Source organism: Nomascus leucogenys, chromosome 15, assembly GCF_006542625.1.
Source record: "Nomascus leucogenys isolate Asia chromosome 15, Asia_NLE_v1, whole genome shotgun sequence".
Classification (NCBI taxonomy): Eukaryota; Metazoa; Chordata; class Mammalia; order Primates; family Hylobatidae; genus Nomascus; species Nomascus leucogenys.
In genome coordinates this window covers 38,972,968-38,995,674 of record NC_044395.1, presented here as the reverse complement: position 1 = coordinate 38,995,674, position 22,707 = coordinate 38,972,968, and the positions used below count along the sequence as shown (strand labels likewise).

At 36.6% G+C, this 22,707-nt stretch overlaps 1 protein-coding gene across 4 annotated transcripts in view; it reads right to left on the bottom strand.

The window, feature by feature from the left end:
* Positions 1-22,707, bottom strand: part of MTMR2 (myotubularin related protein 2) — a 95,295-nt gene that overhangs the window by 22,380 nt on the left and 50,208 nt on the right. For all 4 annotated transcript variants that reach the window (XM_030794671.1, XM_030794672.1, XM_030794673.1 and 1 more), the window contains 5 exons: positions 9,770-9,845; positions 6,425-6,519; positions 6,145-6,255; positions 2,689-2,790; positions 1,715-1,798 (listed from right to left, as the gene is read on the bottom strand). In XM_030794671.1, coding sequence (XP_030650531.1) covers positions 1,715-1,798; positions 2,689-2,790; positions 6,145-6,255; positions 6,425-6,519; positions 9,770-9,845 — 468 coding nt within the window. The remainder of the gene's footprint in view (positions 1-1,714; positions 1,799-2,688; positions 2,791-6,144; positions 6,256-6,424; positions 6,520-9,769; positions 9,846-22,707) is intronic.

The window sequence follows — 22,707 nt, the reverse complement described above, 5'->3', positions numbered from 1 at the left end:
CTAGAGCTAAAATTCAAAACTAAGTCTTCTAAATGTGCCAGAATTAGTGTGGTGGTAATTGCACAATTTCGTGAATATGTTAAAAAGCAGTGGACTGTATACTTTAAAACAGTAAATTTTATGGTATGTGAGTTATATCTCAATTTAAAAAAAAAAGAAAGGTCTATATGTTTGAAGATGGTACCATCTCCAAAATATATTAATGAAAAAACAAAAGCACAGAAGAGTGTGCATGGCATGCTAACATATGCTTAAAAAAACAATACCCACACATACATACACAAGCTTTGTAGACATGAAACCTTTGAAAAAAATACTCAGGAAACCAATAATATCATTTCCTAAAGGGAGAGGAACTGGAACAGCTAGGGGGACACAGGGTTGTCCTGGAAGGAGAACCTACCTTTCAGTATACCCTGCTGGACCTTTTGAATTTTGTACAGAATGCAAGTATTACCACTTCCTTTTTTTTTTTTTTAATTTAAAGGGGGGGAAGTGAATAATCTGATGCTTTATCATTAGTCCTTAATTTTAAGAGATCATCTTCATTTTCTTCTGTAATAAACTTAAAATATATCCAAGAAAGAAATCTTAAAACTACAGCTTCTAACTACAAATACAGTGTCCTCTCCATTAGGCCTTTTAGTGGACTCAGAGACAGTTTCTCACTCTGCAAAAAAAAAAAAAAAAAAAAAAAGCCAACAAATTCATCTAGTAAGTCAAAGACCATATAGCATCCATACCATTTTATGTAGAAGCCAATGCTCTATTCTTACTGCCACAATTCCTAATCTCATAATTCTCTTTCTGTATGGGTATAGTTGTTCATTTACACTTCAACTTATATTTTCTTTTCAGTAATAATTTATCTCTTTTCTTTAGACACAGTTACCTCATCGGCTTTCCAAAGTTCTACACTGAATGCTCCTGGGACAGCAATTTCTTCCCAGATTCCCAAAGAGTAGTCCTCATTTTTATAATTTCTAAAGACACTTGCTAGACTTTTTGGTTGCTTAGTCATCTTCTTCTGACACTGGATTTTTGAGTTAGCATGAATTTCCTAACATGTTTCTTGTATACTCTTGGCTTTTAGTTGATTCCCACTAATTTTGTATTCTATTTCATATTTTGCCAATTAACTTTATAACTGAATGAGGAAATTTCAACTTCACTTTCCACATGTAAGTGTGGTAACAAACCCCACTTCAAGTCATTTAGGTATCTTTAGCTCTCTGGTGGTGGTTCTTTACCTCTACCTGGCTTTGTGAAACAAAACCACAATAAATTAGAAACGTTATAATTAAAATGCTATGTTTGAAATTTAAATACAAAAGTAAAAGCTCAAGAATTTTCATATTTGAATTCTAGAATATTCTAGATAACAAATCTAACGATTACCAAGAAATAATCAATATGTCTTAAATTCTCAAGAAAGCATAGTGGACAGGAGGAAAGTTAAAAATAAAGAAAAGACTATTTAGGGTGGGGCTTAAGTAATGCAGTATAGAGACTCTCTGGGAAGTGGTATCCTGAAGGAAGAATAGGAAGAATGATATACCAAAACAGATTTCAAGATTGAATTCTGCTTTAATCTCTTAATGTGGTGAATTACTGTGGTATGAGATATGCTGGTTTTCGTACATGGTTCCACCCAGTTTTCTTAGTAATGAAAAGAATACAAAATACTAAAATTGAAAGAAAAGAAAGTACATACCTGCCTTCTATACTCTAAAAGAGGGTCATATAGCTTCCACCCATTTTCAGGGAATACTTCTTTGTATTCAAAAGCAAAAAGAGGCTACAAAAAAGTAAACAATGGTAAGAGCTAAAAAAGATATTCACGAAGGTAATGAATCAGAAATGTATCCATATATCTAAAGTTTTCATTTATTTATCTGCAAGAACATTTTATGTATTAGCATCCTTTTTTGTATTATAGTTTTTATCATTTTGAAAATCTATTTTTTTACATATTTTTAAGCATACAAAAAAGCAAAGACACTTGCCAACAAAACTTATCAAATACTAACATATCATTATATTTCCTTCAGATTATCTTTGGTAGCCTTTGTAGGTTTACTTTCAAATAAAGATATTACATTTAAAAACAACTATGATGCCAAAAAAATTAGAACTGGAGTCATAAGACCAACGTTGATTCCAAATGGTACTCCTACTAACTGTGCCCTTGAGTTAACTGCTTACCTGATGTTGCTTTCATCGCTTAACAGGGATAAATAATATCTACCACCATAGGCTACATAGAAGTGAAGTGATATAAATGTGGGAGTCTAACACTGTCTATAGCACATAGTGGGAACTCAGGGTTTGCCTACCCTTACCTGCCTCCCAAATTGCTAGTCTTAACTGGCTCCCAATTAAAAAGGAGATTTCAAATCCTAATGAAGACAACAGGTAACTTTTCATCATGGAAACACCCTGAATAGCAAGATCATATAATCATAAAATGTTAGTGCTGGAATGGACCTCAGAAATCAGCTACTCAGCTTCCTTTATTTCATACCTAAAGAAATTGATCCAAGAGACTAGGTTACACTTAACACTATACATCTGGTTAAATGTCAAAGCAGGGATGTAAATGTAGAGATTCTAGACGGCCTAGACAAGTTTCTTTATACTACATCGATAATTATAGCACAAATTTTCCAAAGACAGGAAACATTTTACCAGGTTATTAGAGACAGGAAATGCATATTTCATTAGATTCTCAAATATGGATCTTCTTGTCCGCCCCTCAGGTTTATGAGCAAATCGTAAATTCCTAATATCCTAGAAAAGATTTAGGAACCAAGTTAATAATTCTTCACTACTTACTTAAATGAACAAATAAGGTTACTTGGAACTATCTTGTAAAATGTTAAGATCTGTGAATGTGGGATACAAAAATAAATCAGACATCAGCTCCTGGAGACAGGGAAATTATAATGGTTTATTGGGAAAAACTGAAAGAAACACAAGGTACTCTACTACGAAGCAGAATTCAGAGGGCAGGAAATTTACCTATGCTTATGGACTCAAAATACACCAGTGAAAGAGGTAGTATTTGATGTAACCACTGGAGATTAACGATATTACATCTGAAGATTAATATCATGACTGATACAAACTATCAGCATATGTGCTTTCCCTGTGATAGCCCATTTTGTCATAAATTTCTTTATTAATAAAACCTGATTAGTAGTTGTTACATTTCATACGTGTCTTCAGTTCATTGTATCTGGTGATTATTTTCCTACTAACTATCCCTTCCCAGGGTTCATTTGCATTGGATCTTCTCTTCCTAAGTCCCCTGCTATTAGACTTGATAGAACTAAACCCTGCCTGAAAGTCTTCCTTCCTTCACTCCATAACCACGTTCTTCCACCATCTACTGACACATAAACTCTGAATAGTTTAGTTTATATTATCCAGGCTCTACAGTAAGGTCTAAAGACCAAGGTTCCCTTCCATTTGTCCCTAAGCAGTTTTCTATGCTCAGGCTGAATGCAGTTATTCATGTTCTGGTTTACTGGTATCTTAACAGCACTTAGAAAAAAACTGGGGATTAAGATAATTTCAAGGGCCAGGCACAGTGGCTCATGCCTGTAATTCCGACACTTTGGGTGGACAAAGCAAGAGCGACACTTGAGGTGTTCTACTTCTAACACAGTGGTGGGGAAAAATTGATATTGTAGACTTTTCCTATGTTCTTATCTACTGGCATTCTTTAAATGCATTGACTGATACTTGAATGAAACATAAATTGTTACAAGTTCAAGGCCAGCCTGGGCAACATAGCAAGACTTTGTCTCTACAAAAAATTAAAAAAAAATAAATTTATAAGAAAAGAATAATTTTAAGACTGATCATTTTATTTAAATGTTTTTACCTAGGCAGAATTCAAAATAGCTTTATTATGCCTCATTTTGTAGAACCACACACAAAGCCACTCCACTACAATGTACCCACAATACGTAAGTAAGACAGTATATGATACAAAACTAGAATGCTGGCTTTACTATCTTTTAAAATAAACATGTGCAGGAACCTAAGCTGATATCTTGTTTTCCCTCAGTAAATATCTTCATAACTAGGAGAGATACTCAGAATCATTCTGTTAGCCACAGAGTTCTCTGAAAGTACCATGTCAGGGGCCCTACAAATATTTGTGTTTATTGATAACGATCCTGTTCCATGGAAAAAAAATTATATTTAAAATGATTAAGATTCAAAATTATCTTCTTTCACATCCTCTTATATTCTATGCACTACTTACTCTTAAACTACAGAAAAGTGATCAGGAAACAGTGTGCTTGACACATGGTTCCCAGCGATTACACTCACAGAGCCCTTCTGACTATAATGGAAAACCACAGGCCAGGCACAGTGGCTCCCGCCTGTAATCTCAACACTTTGGGAGGCCAAGGCGGGCAGATCACTTGAGGCCAGGAGTTTGATACCAACCTGGCCAACGTGGTGAAACCCGTCTCTACCAAAAATACAAAAATTAGCCAGGCATGGTGGCATATGCCTGTAATCCCAGCTACACAGGAGGCTGAGGTAGGAGAATCACTTGAACCCGGGAGGCAGAGGCTGCAGTAAGCTGAGATCACGCCACTGCACTCCAGCCTGAGCGACAGAGCCAGACTCTTGTCTCAAAAAAAAAAAAAAAACTACAAAAATAATTACTAAGTCATTAGCTTTAATACCAGAGTCACAAAACTTCTAAGATTAGCATAACAAAGTATCTTGAATTATACACATGCTGTTTCTTTTGGCACTGGCAGAATAAAAAGAAAGGAACAATGTGATGTAGAATCTCAATGTGCATGGGTGTTAGTTAATTAGGCCTTAATAACAGTGACCTGGAGGAGTGGGACGTAGTATTAAATACCTATGACTTAATGGTAAAAATGTAACAATCTATGTTTCATTCCAGTATCAATGCATTTAAAGAATGCCAGTAAATAAGAGCATAAGAAAAGTCTACAATATCAACTTTTCTCCACTATTGTTTTAGAAGTAGAAAAACTGGCCAGGCACGGTGGCTCACGCCTGTAATCCCAGCACTTTGGGAGGCCGAGATGGGTGGATCATGAGGTCAAGAGATTGAGACCATCCTGGCTAACACGGTGAAACCCCATCTCTACTAAAAATACAAAAAAAAATTAGCCGGGCGTGGTGGCGGGCACCTGTAGTCCCAGCTACTCAAGAGGCTGAGGCAGGAGAATCGTGTGAACCCAGGAGGCGGAGCTTGCAGTGAGCCAAGATTGTGCCAGCCTGGCAACAGAGCAAAACTCCGTCTCAAAAAAAAAAAAAAAGAAAGAAAAATTATGAGAACTAGAAATAGAAAAGATAGGTGATGATGAATATAACATATTTAGTTATTTACTTCTTCCACTACAAAGTAGTGGAACTGCTCAGAGCCTTATGTTGCTAATTTGTAAATTAAAGGTAGTAATGTCTATTGTGCCTACCTCACAGGATTTGTATAAGGCTCAAAGTGAAATAATCAATGTGGAACTATGTGGTTTGCTATCAGTACTATGTGCATTAAAGATGGTTATTATTATTATTATTATTATTATTATTATTTCAGACAGTCTTGCTCTGTTGCCCAAGCTGGAGTGCAGTGGCACTATCTTGGCTCACTGCAACCTCCGCCTCCCAGGTTCAAGCAATACTCCTGCCTCAGCCTCCCCAATAGCTGAGATTACAGGTGGCCGCTACCATGCCTGGTTAATTTTTGTATTTTTAGTAGAGATGGGTTTTCGTCATGTTGGCCAGACTGATCTCGAACTCTTGACCTGAAGTGATCCGCCTGCCTCAGTCTCTGAAAGTGTTGAGATTATAGGCGTGAGCCATCACGTCCGACCAAGATGATCATTATTAAAAAATAAGTTATGAATTTGTGAATATATCAAAATATGTAGACTGAACTGGGCCCAAAAGAATTAAGTCTAATTCATGAATCGCCTTTTCTATTACTGCTAAATTTTGTTTTCTTCTATCAATGTCATACTAAAATAACATTTCTAATTGGAAATCCATTTTATATTTTGGAAACCAATTTCAAAACAGAGGTTCTATTTAATACAAAGCTTTTCAAACCAAAGAAAATCACATACATATTATAACATTTACCTTACACACAGTTTCTAGTCCATAAGAATTTTCACCTCGACTAGAAGCACCACCAATTTTTTCTACTCTACTTATCACACCAAGTGAAGCATCTAAAACAAATGGGGGATCCTAAAGAAGGAAAGAAAAAATAATTAAAACTGAGCAATTAATACTGTCCAATTATACAGCTGATCTAAATCTTACTCAGAAATGCTTTAATTAGAAATGATCAGAAATGAACAAAACTAGCTACAAACAACACGCTCATGTACATACAAAAATCTAATCTGACTCTTACCCGTTCCATGCTTTTGAAATATAACCTATAATTCGTGACAGTCAGAGTTCCTCGTACAGCACCAGTGAATGGACATATGTAAGTTACATCTTTGGCTGAAAAGGCAAGAAGTCCACAGTTTACTATACAGTATGTGCTATTAAAACCTGCTATCTCATCTTATAAAATTGTTATGATTCCTAGACTAATTTATGCTGAAAAATAACAGAACCAGTAATTTCCAGAGACCTCAGAATCCTACAACCCAAGCTTCCATCCCTGCACTAATCTAGGGAAGAAACACAGAATTAAATGGGATAGGCTGAAAAGGTGGAGGGACTTCTCATCCCATGAGATAGAACGGAAGTAAACAAAGGGGCTACTATCCTGGCTAGATAAAACAGGTGTGGGTAGCTGCAGCAGAGACGGGTGAAAGAGTACTGGTAATGGTGGTATCAACAATAAGCATGTCAAGGCACAGTCGCCATCATCTCATTGCAGTTTCTATGTAACTTCACCAATTTCCTGATCTTCCTCTGCCCACAGTCCAGTTTGTCAACATTCTTCTAAAAATGCAATGTCCAAAACATATGCTATTCCACAAACTCCTGATCTGATTAATACTTATGGGGAAAATTTTACAGGTGAAATGACACACATTTAAAATATAATTTCTTAGAAAAATAACAGTATAAGAAGAGGATATTGAACTGCTGACCAACCGATGCCAGACTTTGTAAAGAAATAATCACAAGTAATGTTTTATCAAATAAACGATGGCTCTACATGGCATTACGTTTTGTAAAATATGCATTAACTGATTATGCAGGATAACTTAGGAATCAGTATCTCAAAATATTATTTAAAATGCCACAGTTCATAATGTCCAATACATGGTTTTTATATCTTAAAATATTCATAAATTCCTAGTATGTCATTATTACACCAAATCAGCAGATAAAGGAGTATCTTCATCATTCCAAGGAAGTAAGGGACAATTCTGTGGAGCAACAACTTTCTAAGACCCTTTCAACGGGCTTCTGGGAAAACTTGGGGCCATGGAATATATTTAATAAGGTATTACAACCTCCTGACTTTGCTACTCATTCAACACTTCGAAGGACTGGTTGCTTTGTATGGAATTTGAAATGAGACTGATCTTTTCACAATCATTTCTAACCTTCAAAATAGTTCCCTTAGGAACAGTTTAAGTATAAACTACTTTTTTAAATCATTGTTTCCAACGCATATTTCATTTAGAGGGAAGCTTTTAAAATTAAATGAACCCATCATTATATAAAAATACACAAACTTGCTTTGCACAAATAATATTTTTCCCTTATGAATTTTTACCTCAACTAGAAAAGCCTTATTCAAGGTTACTAAAACATTTCTGGATTCCTTCCAGAGTCAGTTTTCTTACTCATGTAAGAAAACTCAGCCTTATTATCCTATATCCCACCACAGGAATGTCATTCTTGGGCCAGTGCTTTTCTGTTACACCTTCCCCTTTATTCTAAAATCATGAGATAATATACATATAAAGGTGCTTCTAAAGTTCTAAGTACAATACAAAAATTCAAGGGTTTATACCTATGTTACTATTATCATCATTAGTCTTTGCTTTGTTCTGTACCCTCTATCATTCCTCAAGAGATCATGACAATGGAGAAAAGAAGATAAATACAAGAAATTCTCAGACACTGACTGGAAGTTAAGAGTCCAGAAAAGAAAAAGAGCAGTCTAGTACGACAACCAGATTTCTGACTTGAGTAAATGGACAGCTGGTATTGATGTCAACTGAGAGAGAGAATGCAAGAAAAAGAGTAAGTTTGGAGTTACATGTGATGATTTCCATTTTGGAGACATTGGGTATAAGGTTCCTATTGGATATTCAAAGATGTGCGTTTCAGATAGAGGCATTTGTTTACCTACATTAGGACAGGGGTTCACACTGGAGATACAAATTTTGGAGTCATCAGCCAATATATGGCAAGTGATGTTACAAATTTAGATATGGTCAACCGAAAAGAGTATACAGGAGGGAAAAGGGAAATGGGTCAAGGATGAAGTCCTAGGGCGTGTTGCTATTAAAGGAAGAAGAGCCAACAAATGAGACTGAGTGGTAACTTGAAGGTCTTTAATAAAGCCATATTTCATAATGGGAGCTGCAATTACGGCATTAAGTTCAGAATAAGAAAAAGAAATTGTCACAATGCTAGATATAACCTTATTAGCTAGGTTATCTTCCTATGCCTTAATTTCCTTCCTCATCTATAAAATGGGGTTGATGTTATTCTCAAGAATATACTCTGAGAATGACTGAGATAGTAAGCACTCAATAATAATAACTACTATCATTATATAATAGCCAATTCTGAAAAAATGTAAGTAGGTAGTTCAGATCGAGAGCTTGGTGTACACATAAGGCTGACTGGGGCAAAGAAAAAGACTGAGAGGTTATTCAATCAAGAGTCAAGAGCAAGAAAAGACAAATAGCATGCTAAGGACTAGGAAGCTAAATTTAGTAAATAATTATCCATTCAGAATACAGGTCCTCCCTTTGAGTTGTTTTTACACATAGAAATGACACCTAGCCAAGTAAAATTCAGCATTTTTAAAATCCTTTTTAAAAATTATGATTGGTAGCAAAATGAAAGATGGTAGTTACATTAACTAAGAAATCATTTACTTCATTCTTCTAACATATTACTTTATTTCTCAGAGTTTATGAGTAGATATCTGTAGATTATCACACAGATGAAACAAAACAAAAGCATGAGGAAAAAAACACAGCTTATAAGCTCATTTTCAGTTTCCAGTCCATATTATAAGTATTAGGCTGGGAAGAGAAGGGCATCTACATACAAACAGATGCAATGGAGATGATGTATTTCATCCAAAAATTAACCTGAGTTTATTCAGAGAAGAAAGACATGAAGGAAGCAAACAGAAGAGAAGATATTTTAAGAAAAATTACTTGTATAAGGTGACAATTCAATGTTTTTATCTAGGCAACTCAATATCTGAATATAGTAATTCAAAATAATAAAATTTTCCTTCACAGGCTTCAGCAACATTTTTAGCAAAAAGCCACCTACTTTTAAAGAAAGTAAAACAAACCAAAGAAGAGGCAAAGTATAATTCAATTTGCATGTTTCCCAGGAGTTCAAACACAAACACTAGCAACGGGTCTAGGCCTACGTTTGTAGAACACACTAAGACTCTGGGAAGACTGCAGGTAAAGAGTTCTGCCAGACAGGAGGTGACTCTGACAGCCAGTTTATTCTCTGTATGCTGAGAGTACTGAACATTCTGCACAGTCAGAACGGAGAAGGACATTAAGCAAAAAATACCATTACGGACCCATGTCTTTAATATTTTCTCCTGGAAGCAAGGGTGGTTCTTCCATTTCTGCTAACTTGTTAGACTCCCTCAGGACCTGGGGTGGGAAAGACAAAAAAAGAAACAATTTTATTCAAAGGCTACTTTTTCACTCATATTTCAACTGAGTATACTTGCTCTTGAAGTTATAACATCATATCACATACACTATTTTAAATCAAATTTGTTAAACCGTAGTGTTGGCATGTATAATATATGAAGTTAATGTTTTTCTAGAAAGCATTTACTGAGTGCTTAAATCATATCAAAGCACTCTACATTTGTTACACAAAAAACTGTACATGTTTTTGCACTGCATCCTAAGACAGCCTAACAATAAAAGAGGTATTATATCCTCATTTCTCAGATGAGGAAAAAGCAGCCAAAAGTGGTAATTAGTTCAAGATCACATAGTTAAAGTGCCAGTGTGTAGATCTGAATTACAGTTGAATGGATTCCAAAGCCATGCTGAAGGGTCATAGTACATTTAAACTCAGACAAAATTAAGTTCTTATGTAGATTTAATGTTTAAAGAATTTAGAAATGATGTTGATAAATAATCTTGTTGAAAGAGTTTAAATAAAATCATGATCAACAAATATTACCAGGTAGTTACCTTGTGAAGGATGCTACACTATATTCCAAGAATGTGGATACAGAAACAGTTCTCTAAAGGAGTTACAACCCAGAGAACACACAGACACACCCAAATTGTCATATGCTAAATATATCCCCCATTAACTACCAAAACCCTTCCTCACCTCCTCCCACCTCTCTCACCATCAAACAGTAAATTTCTGTCCCCAATCCCATTAATTCTGCCATCTTCTGCAATCTGGCTCACCTGCGATCAACAACTAAGAACCACAAAGAACAAATTAACTTATTTTGAATAAATTTGCAATCTAAACAAATTCATTCTTTTGAAAGTTTAACAATTTGTTTCATAAAGTAACTTTAATGCAATACCCAAATAAATAGTATATACACACACATATATTTTTATGCGCCACATCTAAACTTCAGAAAAGTTGTCTTTAAAGGTCATCTTCTAAAAATGCTATCTGGTTGCCAGTCCCTAAATAGTCTTATGTAGTCATAAAAGAAGAGAGGAAAGGAGGACCAGGCTATGAAGATGGGGTTAAAAAGGCAAAAGCTTGCCATATACAAAAATACAGACTTGGGTTCACATCCTGACTGCACCACATACTAACTTGGTACTCTTAGGCAAGGTTTTCAGCTTCTCTATGCCTCATTTTCCGCATCTATAAAATGGTAACTATTATAGTACCACACATAGGCTGTTATGAAAATTAAATGGGTTAATACATTTAAAGCACTTATATCAGTGTTAACACATAAGACATATGTAGTAAGTGTTGTCTATTGTTAATAAAAGTTCAAACTAACAACTGATTGCCAGAATCTGCTAATAATTCTACTAATTATGAAAGCAACAAAATTAGACCCAAAGATAACAAAACAAATATCAGAGTATACCGAAAAAAATCAACCACGTGAAAGATTATAGAAAGGAAGATGCTTTATTCTTCCCCCGGTCTACCACCTCACTCAGAAATACAACATTTATGTCAATTATAATGCTGGGCAGTAGTTTCCATATTGTATACCTTCTTGTGGCTGCTACAGCACTGCTCCACATGACTTCCTCTTTCTCTACATTCTACATTCAGAAAGGACTGGCAACCCCCGGAAAATATTTATGTTATGTATAGAAGAGAAGAGGGTAGTTCTGGCAAAGGCACACAGAAACATGGGAGATACAATCCTAAAGCTTCATAAAGTGAGAAAAGAGACAGGATAACTCCTGCAAGTAGCACACTTTGAGAACCACACATAGGCTTTCTTATATTCTCTCTGACCAGAATGTCAAAGAGCGAGGCAATGAAAAGAAGCAATACAAGATCCTATCTTTGTCCAGCAGAGCTACTCTACATGACAGACTTTTAACAATAGGCTTATGCTAAAGGTTGTATGTAAACAACTAATTCTACACTGGAGATAGGAAAAGGAACTCCAACTAGCACTCAAGAGAACAGAACAGGGATGGGGCAATCTAGACCCTGTGTTTGTTGACAAACACTGATTCTAGACAAATCTATCCTTAATCAAACAAGAGAAAAGAGACTAGGGAAAAAAAAGACTTAGAAAGAAAAGAGAATATCAACCTGAAACTTTAAAAAAGAAAAAAAAGCAGTCTTCTGAAAATAATTCTCTATAGGCATTTGTAAAAGCATGTATGAGGTACTTGGCACGCTCAGAAGGAAATAAGCCATATTTTCTAATAAACACAAAGAGAAGGCCAGGCACAGTGGCTCAGCCTATGCTTCCAGCATCCTAGGAGGCCGAGGCGAGTGGACTGCTTGAAACCAGGAATTCAAGACCAGCCTGGACAGCACGGCAAAACCCTGTCACTACTATAAATGCAAAAAATTAGCTGGGCAGGCATGGCATCGCGGGTCTACAGTCTCAGCTACTTGGGAGGCTGTGATGAGAGGATTACCTTGAGCCCCAGAAGTCAAGGCTTCAGTGAGCTGTGATGCACTCCACTGCACTCCAGCCTGGGCAATGGGAGTGAGACCCTGTGCTAAAAAAAAAAAAAAAAAAAAAAAAAAAAAAAAAAAAAAAAAAAAGAAATAGAGTAGAAACAGAAAGCCATAAGGAGAGAGACACAATGAAACAAGAGAAATGAGTGAGAATGACTGCAAGGACATTTAAAAATGTAATAGCAGAAATAAAATCTGTATGGAATTAGCAACAAATTGCATTGGTTATTCAGAAAACAGATTTAATGTTGAGGACAAACTTGAAAAGTGCTGTAAGAATTTGAAGGAAAAGAACAAAGATAAAATCATCATGGAAAATAATCAAGAAAAGAATTGTATTTTCTAAAGGAAAAAAAAATAATCAAGAGGAGCAAAAAGTCCAATATATAATTAATGTTGATCAGAAGAGTTTACCATGTTCCACCCAAAATCAATGAACAGAGACATACCTAGTTGCATCTTGGCAAATTTTTTTGAACTAAAAGAATTAAAATACAAACTATAAGAATATAGGCAGAAAAAAAATTACCTTTGAAGAAAGCAAAATCAGGTTAGCTTCAAGGTTATCTATAATACCATATTCTACAAGACAATAACAAAACGTGATCAAAGCTGTGAAGGAAAATGCTCCCATAAAGTATTTAATGGCAGCAGGAAGTCATTCTCAGATAGCCAGGTCTCAGAAAATACAACCCAGAAATACATTTTAGAAAAAAAAAAAAAGGAAAAAAATACCTTAAACTGTAATTCAGCTAAACAGGGAAAATCAAAATTAAAATATACAAGGAATTTGTGGTGTATTGCAAAACCTTATGTTTCATATCCTAAGAACCCCTAAAAAAACTCCACTATTCACTACCACCATACTAACCTGAGTCTTAGTTTCACTATTCATATTATTAACATGATATTAATACCCACCTTAAAAGTTAGCAACTATGAAATCAAGATAACTGCACCATAAAGAGATTTGCAAAACACCATGAAAATGAAAAAAAAAAATACAGACAGTCCCTGGCTTATAATGGTTCAACTTACGGTATGTTCAACTTACAACGGGTTTATCTGGATGTAACCCCATCATAGGTCGAGGAGCATCTGTACTTATTATTCATGTAATAGAAGCATCAACAGAAGTTTTCACTGCATTTTACCAAAATGGCCTGTTGACATGGTGCTTTTTTCTCTGCTCTAGAGATTCCCTATATGACACACTTTCTCTAATACTCATCAAAGGGATTAATATTTGAGAAAGCATGTCATATAGGGAACCATAAATCAATCTCTCCCTGACTCCTAACTACTATATTCTAGATTTAGCTACAGAATAGTAAGCATCTAACTGTTCAAAGCAAAGCAGCAAATCTTTTCCCTTTCTTTCATTTCTTATGAGGACTGAAGATAGCTGCAATATTCCAAAGACTCTGACACAACTTAGGAAAATTAATGGAATAATGTCTACCTGAGAGAATAAAGGAGATGGCTTGAGAAATAAAAATGGAGTAAAAGTTTAGGGCATCCTAGTGAAGGGTTTCAAAGATGCCTTCAGCAAGACAGTCCATATCGTATGGGTCCATTTGTATGAAATTCTGCAACAGACTAAACTATAGTATGAAAAACTTCAAAACAGTTGTTGCTATGGGGATGAGAATGAGAGTGTGGACTGAAAAGGGGCATGATGAAAGTATCTGGGGTGACAAGTTCTATATCTTGACAGGAATTTGGGTTGTACAGGTGTATGCATTTTTCTAAACTCACTTAAGATTTCTGTATTTCAATAGATATAAATTTTATATCAAAAGAAAAACTACATATATTTATTTGCATGCTGACACAATTAGTTGGAAAAGTACTGATGTCTGCAGTTTACTTTGAAATGCATCAAAAAGTAAGCCAGATAAATAGATGGATAGAGGGATACACAGATGATAGATGTCAAATAAAAACAAGGAAGTAGGGTAAAATGTTAATGGCAAAATTCTGATGGTGGATACAGCAGGGTCCTTTGTAAACTTTATTTTCTGTTCAGAAATTTTTATAATAAAATACTGGGGAGAAGTTAAGGACTTTAAACTTGACCAGTCATGTAAAAAAAAAAAAAAATCACTGCAGGCCTTTGATAGGGGCAGATGGCATGGTCAAGGAGGGCAAAGAAATGAAAAGGATGAAGATGAAATGATGATAATCTAGGAAAGAAATAGAATTCTGGATTAGTCTATGGTAATAGAAATAAAGAGGAATATGATACACTGGAAAAGTGATCAAATCTGACCCTAGGCTTATAAAACAAATAGAAGCAATTATATGAATAATACTTGATGGTTTTTACTTGAGAGGAATTGCATCTCAGATATGTCAGCAATGGAAGAAGAGAGAAAGCAGATTCAATGAATAAATGAAGTGAGGTCAAAACAAGAGAGGCAACACCAGGAACCTATCTTTTTTTTTTTTTTTAAGGTTCTTTTTTCTTTCCTTTTTTTTTTTTTATTATACTTTAAGTTTTAGGGTACATGTGCATAATGTGCAGGTTTGTTATGTATGTATACATGTGCCATGTTGGTGTGTTGCACCCATTAACTCGTCATTTACCATTAGGTATATCTCCTAATGCTGTCCCTCCCCCCTCCCCCCACCCCACAACAGTTCCCGGAGTGTGATGTTCCCCTTCCTGTGTCCATGTGTTCTCACTGTTCAATTCCCACCTATGAGTGAGAACATGCAGTGTTTGGTTTTTTGTCCTTGCGATAGTTTACTGAGAATGATGGTTTCCAGCTTCATCCATGTCCCTACAAAGGACATGAACTCATCATTTTTTATGGCTGCATAGTATTCCATAGTGTATATGTGCCACATTTTCTTAATCCAGTCTATCATCGTTGGACATTTGGGTTGGTTCCAACTCTTTGCTATTGTGAATAGTGGCACAATAATGTACGTGTCTTTATAGCAGCATGATTTATAATCCTTTGGGTATATACCCAGTAATGGGATGGCTGGGTCAAATGGTATTTCTAGTTCTAGATCCCTAAGGAATTGCCACACTGACTTCCACAATGGTTCAACTAGTTTACAGTCCCACCAACAGTGTAAAAGTGTTCCTATTTCTCCACATCCTCTCCAGCACCTGTTGTTTCCTGACTTTTTAATGATGGCCATTCTAACTGGTGTGAGATGGTATCTCATTGTGGTTTTGATTTGCATTTCTCTGATGGCCAGTAAGGATGAGCATTTTTTCATGTGTCTTTTGGCTGCATAAATGTCTCCTTTTGAGAAGTGTCTGTTTATATCTTTCACCCACTTTTTGATGGGGTTGTTTGTTTTTTTCTTGTAAATTTGTTTGCGTTCTTTGTAGATTCTGGATATTAGGCCTTTGTCAGATGAGTAGGTTGTAAAAATTTTCTCCCATTCTGTAGGTTGCCTGTTCACTCTGATGGTAGTTTCTTTTGCTGTGCAGAAGCTCTTTAGTTTAATTAGATCCCATTTGTCAATTTTGGCTTTTGTTGCCATTGCTTTTGGTGTTTTAGAATGAAGTCCTTGCCCATGCCTATGTCCTGAATGGTATTGCCTAGGTTTTCTTCTAGGTTTTTATGGTTTTAGGTCTAATATTTAAGTCTTTAATCCATCTTGAATTAATTTTTGTATAAAGTGTAAAGAAGGGATCCAGTTTCAGCTTTCTATGTATGGCTAGCCAGTTTTCTCAGCACCATTTATTAAATAGGGAAGGCTTTCCCCATTTCTTGTTTTTGTCAGGTTTGTCAAAGATCAGATAGTTGTAGATCTGCGTGATGCCTCCAGCTTTGTTCTTTTGGCTTAGGATTGTCTTGGCAATGCGGGCTCTTTTTTGGTTCTATATGAACTTTAAAGTAGTTTTTTCCAATTCTGTGAAGAAAGTCATTGGTAGCTTGATGGGGATGGCATTGAATCTATAAATTACCTTGGGCAGTATGGCCATTTTCACGATATTGATTCATCCAACCCATGAGCATGGAATGTTCTTCCATTTGTTTGTATCTTCTTTTATTTCATTGAGCAGTGGTTTATAGTTCTCCTTGAACAGGTCCTTCATGTCCCTTGTAAGTTGGATTCCTGGGTATTTTATTCTCTTTGAAGCAATTGTGAATGGGAGTTCACTTGTGATTTGGCTCTGTTTGTCTGTTATTGGTGTATAAGAATGCTTGTGATTTTTGCACATTGATTTTGTATCCTGAGACTCTGCTGAAGTTGCTTATCAGCTTAAGAAGATTTTGGGCTGAGATAATGGGGTTTTCTAGATATACAATCATGTCATCTGCAAACAGGGACAATTTGACTTCCTCTTTTCCTAATTGAATACCCTTTATTTCCTTCTCCTGCCTGATTGCCCTGGCCAGAACTTCCAACACTATGTTGAATAGGAATGGTGAGAGAGGGCATCCCTGTCTTGTGCCAGTTTTCAAAGGGAATGCTTCCAGTTTTTGCCCATTCAGTATGATATTGGCTGTGGGTTTGTCATAGATAGCTCTTGTTATTTTGAGATATGTCCCATCAATATCTAATTTATTGAGAGGTTTTAGCATGAAGCGTTGTTGAATTTTGTCAAAGGCCTTTTCTGCATCTATTGAGATAATCATGTGGTTTTTGTCTTTGGTTCTGTTTATATGCTGGATTACGTTTATTGATTTGCGTATGTTGAACCAGCCTTGCATCCCAGGGATGAAGCCCACTTGATCATGGTGGATAAGCTTTTTGATGTGCTGCTGGATTCGCTTTGCCAGTATTTTATTGAGGATTTTTGCATTGATGTTCATCAGGGATATTGGTCTGAAATTCTCTTTTTTTGTTGTGTCTCTGCCAGGCTTTGGTATCAGAATGATGCTGGCCTCATAAAATGAGGTAGGGAGGATTCCCTCTTTTTCTATTGATTGTAATAGTTTCAGAAGGAATGGTACCAGTTCCTCCTTGTACTTCTGGTAGAATTCGGCTGTGAATCCATCTGGTCCAGGACTTTTTTTGGTTGGTAAGCTATTAATTATTGCCTGAATTTCAGAGCCTGTTATTGGTCTATTCATGGATTCAACTTCTTCCTGGTTTAGTCTTGGGAGGGTGTATGTGTCGAGGAATTTATCCATTTCTTCTAGATTTTCTAGTTTAATTGCATAGAGGTGTTTATAGTATTCTCTGATGGTAGTTTGTATTTCTGTGAGATTGGTGGTGATATCCCCTTTATCATTTTTTATTGCACCTATTTGATTCTTCTCTCTTTTCTTCATTCTTAGTCCTGCTAGCGGTCTATCAATTTTGTTGATCTTCTCAAAAAACCAGCTCCTGGATTCATTGATTTTTTGAAGAGTTTTTTGTGTCTCTATCTCCTTCAGTTCTGCTCTGATCTTAGTTATTTCTTGCCTGCTGCTAGCTTTTGAATGTGTTTGCTCTTGCTTCTCTAGTTCTTTTAATTGTGATGTTAAGGTGTCAATTTTAGATCTTTCCGCTTCCTCTTGTGGGCATTTAGTGCTATAAATTTACCTCTACACACTGCTTTGAATGTGTCCCAGAGATTCTGGTATGTTATGTCTTTGTTCTCGTTGGTTTCAAAGAACATCTTTATTTCTGCCTTCATTTCATTATGTACCCAATAGTCATTCAGGAGCAGGTTGTTCAGTTTCCATGTAGTTGAGTGGTTTTGAGTGAGTTTCTTAATCCTGAGTTCTAGTGTGATTGTACTGTGGTCTGAGAGACAGTTTGTTATAATTTCTGTTCTTTTACATTTGCTGAGGAGTGCTTTACTTCCAACTATGTGGTCAGTTTTGGAACAGTTGTGGTGTGGTGCTGCAAACAATGTATATTCTGTTGATTTGGGGTGGAGAGTTCTGTAGATGTCTGTTAGGTCTGCTTGGTGCAGAGCTGAGTTCAATTCCTGGATATCCTTGTTAACTTTCTGTCTCGCTGATCTGTCTAATGTTGACAGTGGGGTGTTAAAGTCTCCCATTATTATTGTGTGGGAGTCTGAGTCTCTTTGTAGGTCTCTAAGGACTTGCTTTATGAATCTGGGTGCTCCTGTATTGGGTGCACATATATTTAGGATAGTTAGCTCTTCTTGTTGAACTGATCCCTTTACCATTATGTAATGGCCTTCTTTGTCTCTTTTGATCTTTGTTGGTTTAAAGTCTGTTTTATCAGAGAGTAGGATTGCAACCCCTGCCTTGTTTTGTTTTCCATTTGCTTGGTACACCTTCCTCCATCCCTTTATTTTGAGCCTGTGTGTGTCTCTGCACTTGAGATGGGTTTACTGAATACAGCACACTGATGGGTCTTGACTCTTTATCCAATTTGCCAGTCTGTGTCTTTTAATTGGAGCATTTAGCCCGTTTACATTTAAGCTTAATATTGTTATGTGTGAATTTGATCCTGTCATTATGATGTTAGCTGGTTATTTTGCTCATTAGTTGATGCAGTTTCTTCCTAGCCTCGATGGTCTTTACAATTTGGCATGTTTTTACAGTGGCTGGTACCAGTTGTTCCTTTCCATGTTTAGTGCTTCCTTCAGGACCTCTCGTAGGGCAGGACTGGTGGTGACAAAATCTCTCAGCATTTGCTTGTCTGTAAAGGATTTTATTTCTCCTTCACTTAATGAAGCTTAGTTTGGCTGGATAGGAAATTCTGGGTTGAAAATTCTTTTCTTTAAGAATGTTGAATATTGGCACCCACTCTCTCCTGGCTTGTAGAGTTTCTGCCAAGAGATCCACTGTTAGTCTGATGGGCTTCCCTTTGTGGGTAACCTGACCTTTCTCTCTGGCTGCCCTTAACATTTTTTCCTTCATTTCAACTTTGGTGAATCTGACAATTGTGTGTCTTGGAGTTGCTCTTCTGGAGGAGTATCTTTGTGGCATTCTCTGTATTTCCTGAATCTGAATGTTGGCCTGACTTGCTAGATTGGGGAAGTTCTCCTGCATAATATCCTGCAAGGTGGTTTCCAACTTGGTTCCATTCTCCCCATCACTTTCAGGTACACCAATCAGACATAGATTTTGTCTTTTCACATAGTCCCATATTTCTTAGAGGCTTTGTTCATTTCTTTTTATTCTTTTTTCTCTAAACTTCTCTTCTTACTTCATTTCATTCATTTGATCTTCCATCACTGATACCCTTTCTTCCAGTTGATTGAATCAGCTACTGAGGCTTCTGCATTTGTCACATAGTTCTCCTGCCATGGTTTTCAGCTACATCAGGTCCTTTAAGGACTTCTCTGCATTGGTTATTCTAGTTAGCCATTCGTCTAATTTTTTTTTCAAGGTTTTTAACTTCTTTGCCATGGGTTTTAACTTCCTCCTTTAGCTCGGAGTAGTTTGATCATCTGAAGCCTTCTTCTCTCAACTCATCAAAGTCATTCTCTGTTCAGCTTTGTTCCATTGCTGGTGAGGATCTGCATTTCTCTGGAGGAGGAGAGGTGCTCTGATTTTTAGAGTTTCCAGTTTTTCTGCTCTGTTTTTTCCCCATCTTTGTGGTTTTATCTACTTTTGGTCTTTGATGATGGTGACATACAGATGGGGTTTTGGTGTGGATGTCCTTTCTGTTTGTTAGTTTTCCTTCTAACAGTCAGGACCCTCAGCTGCAGGTCTGTTGGAGTTTGCTGGAGGTCCACTCTAGACCCTCTTTGCCTGGGTGTCAGCGGCGGAGTCTGCAAAACAGTGGATATTGGTGAACAGCAAATGTTGCTGCCTGACCATTCCTCTGGAAGTTTTGTCTCAGAGGAGTACCCAGCCATGTGAGGTGTCAGTCTGCCCCTGTTGGGGGGTGCCTCCGAGTTAGGCTACTCTGGGGTCAGGGACCCACTTGAGGAGGCAGTCTCTCCATTCTCAGATCTCCAGCTGCATGCTGGGAGAACCACTACTCTCTTCAAAGCTGTCAGACAGGGACATTTAAGTCTGCAGAGGTTTCTGCTGCCTTTTGTTTGGCTATGCCCTGCCCCCAGAGGTGGAGTCTACAGAGGCAGGCAGGCCTCCTTGAGCTGCGGTGGGCTCCACCCAGTTCGAGCTCCCGAACCTATCTTCGTAAAATGGGGGCTGGGAACCAAGAGAGCAAAGCCACTCTGGTCCATTAGGTTTTTCTGCCTTCACATGTAAATATCTTTAGTGGAGAATAAGTTACACAACCCTCAGATATGAGGGAAGAAAATTCACTCCTGGAGAAATCCTCTAGAATACATTAAGCACTTTCTCTTATTGGGTCAAAATAATGTTACTAACTGGCTAGCCAACCTGTTTTCTATCAGATGCATCAGAACCCTGCCTGACTCTGGAGCTCTGGCCACATCAGTAGGTAAGATTCCATAAAATGTGCTATTTGATAGCATTTAATACAATATTTAATCCTTTTATTATCAAGAAAAGTCTGATAATCTTATTAAAACTCTTACTTGAAAACAAAAAACACAAGATTCAAATTTATAATTTTTTTTATTCCTACTACATAATCAGTTTGGTATTCCTCCCTTCCCAGCCCTGATTTTCTTCCATGCCCACTTCATCAAATTATTTTCAAACTGCCCAGCAATTTTCCATGTGACTTTAATTTCTTTTTTCACTCCCTCCCTTTCTCTTCTCTCCCTCTCTCTCTTTCTCACACACACAGGCACACAAACACAAAAATGCACTCTCTCACACACACACAATTAGGAAATTACTATCAACTGGATCTAGAAGTTGGCAAGTTTAAGAGTCAGTTTTCACATGGAATGGTTAGATGGTAGAAAAATAGGAAATAATTTATCTGAAATCTGCAACACACTAAATAATAATCACCTGAAAGGGAAAAATGAGTTCATACAGTTATAAACTATCCTCCACAGTCTTTTTACGTACTGTACTAAAACCCAGAAGAGAAAAAAAGGATTTTCTTAGTAACTTATTTTTTGTTGGATAATCCTTCTAAAGAAAACTATTTATATCAATTATACTTTATTCTATTTTTTCTACAACTTGACTGACAAACCACGAAGTGGCCAAATGAACCATGCAAACAAAAATTCTAACAAGGTGGAGCCACAGACTGGCATCTGGGATAGATCTTACTGGTTACACATTTCAAAGTACATTCAAGATCAAGCACAGGGAAGGCCCCCCCCTTTTTTTTTTTTTAAATTAACACAGTCAAGGACATTTTGGTTTTTCAGCTGAAACCACAACTAGCCAAAGCTGGAAAATGTTACAACACCATCCATCATTCAACAACAACAAAAAGGATGACTATCTAAAGAAGAATGGTCTAGAAAACACCACTTCATGCTATGGGTTGAACTGTGCCCTCCAATAACGTTGTTGAAGTCTAACCACCAGTGCCTTAGAATGTGACCTAATTTGGAAATAGGGTTGTTGCAGATCTAATTAGTTAAGACGAGGTCATACTGGCGTAGGGTGGGCCCCTAATTCAATATGACTGGTATCCTCACAAGAAGACAGCAATGTGAAGAAACAGGGAGAATGCCCCATGAAGAGGGAAGCAGAGATTGGACTGATGCATTTACAATCCAAGGAACATTAAAGATGGCTAACCCTCATGAGCAGCTAGGAGAAAGGTACGGAATAGATTCTCCCTCAAAGCTTTGTTGATTGGCAGGTGCAAACCCTGGTAACACCTTGATTTCTGATGTCTAGGCTCCAGAACTATGAAAGAATAAGTTTCTGTTGTTTTAAGTCACCCAGTTTGTGGTACTCTGTTATTATAGCAGCCCTAAGAAACGAACACCTAATATCAATAAAAATTTCCAGATTTTAATCTTAAAATACAGGTTTTCATAACTGTGAAAACTTAGAAGCAATCTGAGCTTCAGTAGGAGAATGGATAAACAAATTGTGATACATCATACAAAGGAATATCATTCAGTAATAAAAAGAAATTAGCTATCAAGCCATGGAAAGACTTGAGGAATCTTAAAAGGATATTACTAAGTGAAAGAAGCCACTCTGAAAAGACTGCACACTAGATGATTCCAACTACATGACATTCTGGAAAAGGCAAAAATGTGGACACAGAAAAAGATTAGTGATTGCCTGGTGTTCAGGGAGAGGGGAAAATGAAAGAGGTGATGCAAAGGGGATTTTTAGGGCACTGAAACTATTCTACATGATACAGTAACAATGAATATATGCCATCATACTTTTGTCAAAACCCACAGAATGTACACCATAAAGTATGAACCCTTATGCAAACTATGTATTTTAGTATTAATATAAAAATGTATCAGTATCGTTTCATCAGTTGTAACAAATGCTCCACACAAGGTACATTCAACGGAATAAATGTCAATTCCTTCACTTTTCTGCAAAAACTTCTACAAAAAATCCTGTATCTCTAAAGGGTAACACATTATTCTATACA